Raw genomic sequence first — 6,746 nt, 5'->3', positions numbered from 1 at the left:
GAAATCCTTACAACTGGACCAACAGGGTAGATGAGAAAGGATGAAAGTGGTCAAGGACTTTTTCCTGCTTAGGCCCCGTCAGTGCTCACGACAGTGTGTTGGGTAAATCTGCTGTACAAGACTTCTTTGAAGCGTTGAAAAGCAAGGATGTTACGTTGAGGACTAAAGTGCATTTGACCCAAGCTATGGGATTTTCGATCACCTCAAATGCTTGTGAAAGTTGGACCAGGGAAAAATCAATACATTTGAAGGATGGTGTTAACAAAGAATATTGAAAATACCATGGAATGCAAAAAAAAAAACAAAAACCCAACAACAAGCAAATCTGTCTTGGAAGAAGGACAGAGTGCCCTTTGGAAGCAAGCATGGCAAGACTCTGTGTCACTGACCTTGTCATTAGGAGAGTCCTCGATGGAGACGTGGAGGAGCAGTGAAAAAGAGGAAAGCCCTTAACAAGGCCCATTGACTCCGTGTCTGCAACAGTGGGCTCAAGTATAAGAGTGATGGCGAGGATGGTGCAGAAACCAGGGCTGTTTCCTCTGTTGTACATAAGGTCTCTATTTGTTGGCACCTAACGGCAACAACATGCTCTGTGCACATATTGTCTGTTTCATTACTTACCTAAGGTGCTTCCTTTGCCTACAGAAATCAAAAGCATCCTTCACCTACCAATATAGCTTCTACTCCTTCAAATAATTCTTGGAAAAAGATTTCAACACATTATCTAGCACTTTATAACACTCCATTGTCCATTTTAATGATGATCTCATATGCCCATCTTTACCTCCGTAACTAGGCTATTAAATTCTAGAAAGCAGGAATTCTGATTCTTATTTACCAAAGAATTCCAATGGTTACCAAAACCATGCCACTTACTCAACACACCAAGCCAAGTCTATTGACCAAATTTAACTAACTGTGCTCCAATTGTTACCTTTAGTTTCATCTGAGGGTCATGACTCCATCTTGTTATTTGTTGCTAGGAATCTTCCCCTGATGATGTTGCTTATTTTTGTCCATCTTTTTTCTGCCCACAAGTCTTTACCGTCACTCACTTAGTCGCCTCCACCTGTCAATAATCAAACGACAATGTCCAGCAGGACAAAGGCCATGTGTGAGATAGCATACATCTCCAGTTCGCGGTCAGTCCTTCAGGACTGATGTTGTCAGCTCTCTCCCCTGCAGTAGTTTTATAATTGCCAACTCAGAAGAAACCAAGGCAGTTCACTTTCCTTGTCCACGTGCCCATGGGGAAAAGACCCTGCAAACTTCCTGCACAAATGAGTCACAGGTCAGAGGCTAAGAACTGGGTGTAGATTATGAGGTAGCAAGAGAACTTTGTGCTAATGACAATATGAAGCAATGTGAGTTCTGACATTGAAGTATTTGAAAATGGAAAAAAAAGCTGTTCAGGAAAAGCATTATATGCATAGTCAATGCATCACCCCCACAGACATGGTGTGTAATCCTGTAAGGAGGTTTGATGTTCTGCCCCAAAGAAAAATCAAAGGAGAAGAAAAACTAAATAACAAAACTAATGCTATCATGATACTTTAGGGGAAACATTCATGTTTAATGTTGTTTGAATGTCTTTCAGTCATCAATCGGTACATTCTAAAACTAAAGAACTACTCTTACTGTTTTACAGCTTCGCAAGTCTGTTTTCAGCATCAGGGCAAGGAACCTTCTGGAAAAGGAGATGGCAGTCACTAAAATCTTGAGGTAATACAAATACATGTTGATATATATGTAAACAGAAGTGAGATTATATTAAGCACACACAAAAAGAGGGTAAGCAGCTTTTTAATAAAATAAATTAACTTTCTGGGCCTCAATATATACTTTCTGTGCTCAAAATAAGCAAGGGTATATGTACTTATAATTATATATTTTTTAAAACAATAACACTTGATTAGTTCAAGAGGATATTTCTTTGCATAAACCCAAATTAAAAGTATAAACATTTATGAAAAGCTGAGAATAATTTACTGTTGCTCTTAACAGTTTTATGACTTTTGTGATACCTAATATGCAAATCACTATAGAAATGAAGATGGTAACAGGGTAAGCTATTTAAAGATAATTATGAATGATGATAAGTTGATTAGCATAAAAAAACCAAGCCCTTCGGAGAATGCTTATAAGAACACATAATGTTTAATTGTCCTTTCTAAACCTGGCCTTGAAATGAAGTATCAGGAAGCAAAAATAAGCTAACCCGTTATGAGCATCCGAGAAGGTGGTATGTTTATTACAGAGTAACACGATATAAAGTTACCAAAATGCATTTGGAATGACATTGAGTAAAACGTATGACACAATTAAATATTGGAGGAATATGGCACATAGGGTAGATGGGACAAACTCATACTAGGAACCCCTCTTCAGGCCGTGGTTCCCCCTCTACTCCAATTTCATCGCTCCAAAGAGTCCACAAAACATTTTCTCTAAAGGACGTATCGCTGTCACTTGCATAATGGATGGGGACATATGAGGTGTGTATGATTTGAGGAACAGAAATACACTAGAAAAATCCTAACTAATCAACATCCAATATATTTTTTATATTGGCTGATGATTAATATGTAAAATTAAATATATATTAGAATAGCTTTTCTAAAAGTCCAACAAATATCCATGGGACTTTTTTTATCACTGTGTTAGGCAGGGTTGTCTACAGGAGCGAAACCAGTGAAAAGTTATTTATGTCTATCTAGTGTGAACCAGATACCAAGAAAATGGCTCGCACAGCTGGGGGGCTGGTCAAGTCTAAGTCTGGGGAGGTGCTGGGCCCAAGGATCAGCTGTTAGTCTGTAGACTTCGCTTGGTTCCTAGAGCTGCAGAGGCCTTTGAGCTCAAGATCAGCAGGAGGGTGACTGCAGAGGTGAATGAAGCCAAGGTTGGCAGGTCAGATGGAAGCCTACTGTAGACTCCCCGGGTAGGCAAGTAATATGGCGGCCAGTGGATAACGTGCAAAGAATTGGAGGTTGGTGAGCCGGATGCAGGATCCAGACAGAGCAAGAAGCAAGCAGTTTTGCCCAGTATCTTCTTACCTTGGAGCTGGATCGCACCTCTGAGAAAACCTTCTTTGGATTGCACCATCCCGGTAACCTTATTAAGGGGGTTACATGCCAATCTAATATCCTTACATCTGCTAGAATGCTCACATCAGACCCCATCGGGGAATTGATTCCATTGTGTGAGATCACATCATGGAGTATCACAATGCTTTGACTGCCAAACCACTGAAGATCCTGGTCCAGCCAAGTCAACCCAAACCCTACCACAACACCATACAATAATATGAGACAAACAGAAAACATCTCCTTGACATAAGAAAGCAAAGCTTCTGAGCAAATGTGTAGCCTGGGCCCCAACTTAGATTTGGTCTAGACGGACCAGGCATTCACTCCTGACACTACCTTCAGATATTGCTATGCGACCAGCCCCAAACACTACTCAACTGGCACCTGGACGAAACAGATACATGGCAGCATAAATTCTTGGGGTGGCCTCACCTTGAAGACCCTCACCCCCTTACCCAGGAGCTATTGCGTTGATTCCCACCCACAGCAATCCTACAGGATAGAGCAGAACTGCTCCTGATGGTTTCTGAGGCTGTGGATTTTGGGGGAACAGAAAGCCTCCTCTGTCTCCATCAGAGCAGCTGGGAGTTTCCAACGACTGACCTTGTAGGACAGCAGTCCACTGCTCAACTCACTACCCCACTAGACTTCGGGCCTCATATGGAAGAGATCGGTTACGTAGGGGGCTAGTCCTGCACACGTGCTGATAAATTCACAGACATGCAAATGTGTGTGTGTGTGTGTGTATGTGTACAATCAATTGAAACTCAACAACATAAATTAGAGTAGAATCGCCCCATAGAGTTTCATGGGGCGATTCATCAAGGCTTTCATCATTACAGAAGCAAACTACAAAACCTTTGTCCCATTGAGAGGCTGGTGGGTTCACATCGCCAACCTCTTGGTTAGCAAATGAAGACTTCACCACTAGAGCACCTTTATCTACTCACAGGGCAAAGGAATCCTGACTTATATCAGAAAATCTCCCCAAGGGGATTGTATTATCCTGGGTCTCCATTTATTCTGTGAAGGGATTTTTTTGTTTGTTTTTAATCTGAATGTTTGGCATTAGGAAAGACTTCTGCCAAAGCTATAGGCTGGACTCTATTTTTTTGTTTTTCACTGCTTATTCTGAGCTGATAAAAAGCCTGTGAACTAGACTCTCCCGAGATCTCTGTGCCTCCCTCTTTTCCTTTCCTCCCTCAGCCAGCTCCCAGTAAGGATATTCTCTCAGGATGGCCCTCAAAATAGCAGGGCATCACCGATTTTACCGGACTCGGACTTTGTGATGAACAAAACGAAGTCACAGATCCTCGGGGAACTGTCTGCTGTCTCTTAAAGAATGATTCTCAAAAATTTCAACCTATCAGTTTTTCTTTCTTATTAGTTCCTGGATTTTGTTTTTTCTCTTTGTACTTAAACTCTGTGAAGGAATCTGCCAGCATACTTAGCTGAATCCTCATGAAATGCCGCCCAATCTAGGCCGTTTTATTCCTTCAATAAAGCATTTTGCTTTAATGTTAACCGACTCCATTCTGCTCTGTAAGAGAACATCAGTGCCAAATCAGGAACAAAATGATTTTTTCACCTCTCTAGGGTTAACTGTCTTCCAGCTAAAGAAAATGCACCCCAGGGGACACCCAATGCTTGCTAGGGGATAGATGGGGTCGCAGCTGTGGTGTCTCAGCGGTTAAAGTACTCACTGCTAACCAAAACATTAGTGTTTCAAATCCATCAGTCACTTCTCATAAGAAAGATCTTCTTCCAGTAAATGTATACAGAGATTTTTATGTTTTTATGTATATATATATATATATATATATATATATAAAACATGGGCCAGTTATCAGTCCTATTGGACTGAGGTAAGACAAGTGGGACAAGAAAGACAGAATCGACTCTACAGCAGAGGGCAAACAATTGGCAGGCATGAATTGATATATATTCTACTTCCATTTGAATTCTTTCTTAATCCTGATCTACCAGTTTTCTTTTCCCAACATACTTTCTATGTTTATACTTCTTTTAATTTATAAAAGAAAGATAAAAGTCTCATCTATCCAGAAAATAATCAGTATATGAAGCCCTCTGGTTGCCAGGAATCCTTATTCCAAAATGATGTCCCACAGAAAGAGTCTCATCAGGGAGCACCTTAGACTTAACAAGGTGGTGGCATGTTGGAAAAATTCCCTCCCAAACTACTGCTGTGTTAGCACTTTAGAAATAACAAGATTATTGTGCGGGGTATGCTAACATGTTTGAGATAAAAAATAAAGTTAGGTTTTTTTTCTGACACACTTAACAAATTAGTCTGACAATGAAATCTAACTTCATGTGGTCGACAAGGTTGTAAAATGGGATGGGATGGGTGGATCCAATTCTGCAATACTTTCTCATAGATGTATTATTATACATATGCAATAGTGGTAAAATTATATCCTTTGCCACTTTCAGACATCATGAGGGGAAATTTTAGATGTTAATCTTAAAATGTACTGAAGACAGTGGTTTTGAAACAATAAAATGGGTGCAATGTCTGAACAGGCGATGGTAGGACTCTCCGAGAACAGATAACCCCTCAGGTTCGCCTCGCCATTCAGTAGTCTGGGAAGAGCAGAGCCCATCACATGTTTCTACACAGCCCAGTAAACAGCTAAATCAGAAGAGCTCATCGAGGCTACCTGAGCCACCCTGGCCCTGTGAATCTCAGGAAACGAAAGTTCAAAATTAGAAATGAAATGTATTCTCTGTTTGATTAAGATGAAAAACTTGACCTTTAGAAAAGCCAATTTGTGTCGTGTGGCTGCCACCGGGTCACCTCTGACTCGCAGGGACTATGCATTGCGCACTCCTCTGCAGCTTAGCCCTGCATCAGCCCCGCCATGGCTGTGCGCGCAGCTGTCGTGGAATCCAGCGAATCGTCCATCTCACTGAGGGCTCCCTTTGCATGGACCCTCCACCAAACAGGACGTCCATCTCTGGAGACGGATCTCTCTGGGTAACGTGTCCAAAGTGCTTGAGACCAAGTGTTGCTAGCCTCACGTCTAGGAGCATATTGGTTGTACTTTGTTTAAGACAAATTCATTTGTTCTTCTGGCTGTCAGTCCATGGTCATGATCATTATCAAAAGTCAAATGATCTCCAGTGTTCCTTATTCAACTTTCACCGGCATAGTAGACAACAGAAAACACCATGGCTTGGGGAGGGGAACTTTAGTTCTCAAAGTCGGATCGTTATTCTTTAATGCTTTAAAAGAGGCACTTTGCTGCAGATTTGCCCAATACATCAATTGATTTCCTGGCTGTGCTTTCTGTGAACCATGATTATGGATCCAAGTAAAATGACATCCTTGACAAAGTCAATCCTTTCTCCATTTGTCAATAAGCTGTTCGATATTGGTCAGATGTGAGAGGTTTTGTTTTTTTCACATCGAGTTGGGATCCATATTGAAGTCTATAGTCCTTGATCTTCATCAGCAAGTGCTTGAAGCAAAACTGTGTTATCTGCATATCAAAGATTGTCAATAAGCCTTCCTCCAGTCCTGAGATCACATTCTTTTTCTTGCAGTCCAGTGGTTCTCAACCTGTGGGTCATGACCCCTTTGGGGTTGAATGATCTTTTCACAGGGGTCGCCTAAGACCGTCTGAAAACACATATTTC

At 41.2% G+C, this 6,746-nt stretch overlaps 1 protein-coding gene across 1 annotated transcript in view; it reads left to right on the top strand.

Moving 5' to 3' along the window:
- Positions 1 to 6,746, top strand: part of NALCN (sodium leak channel, non-selective) — a 440,927-nt gene that overhangs the window by 338,206 nt on the left and 95,975 nt on the right. The window contains exon 16 of the mRNA XM_045283767.1: positions 1,649 to 1,722. Coding sequence (XP_045139702.1) covers positions 1,649 to 1,722 — 74 coding nt within the window. The remainder of the gene's footprint in view (positions 1 to 1,648; positions 1,723 to 6,746) is intronic.

Source organism: Echinops telfairi, unplaced genomic scaffold (assembly GCF_000313985.2).
Source record: "Echinops telfairi isolate 266 unplaced genomic scaffold, ASM31398v2 ScPeMD7_7467;HRSCAF=8505_0, whole genome shotgun sequence".
Classification (NCBI taxonomy): Eukaryota; Metazoa; Chordata; class Mammalia; order Afrosoricida; family Tenrecidae; genus Echinops; species Echinops telfairi.
Note: the sequence above shows the minus strand (reverse complement) of the source record. Positions and strands in the feature narration are given on the sequence as shown.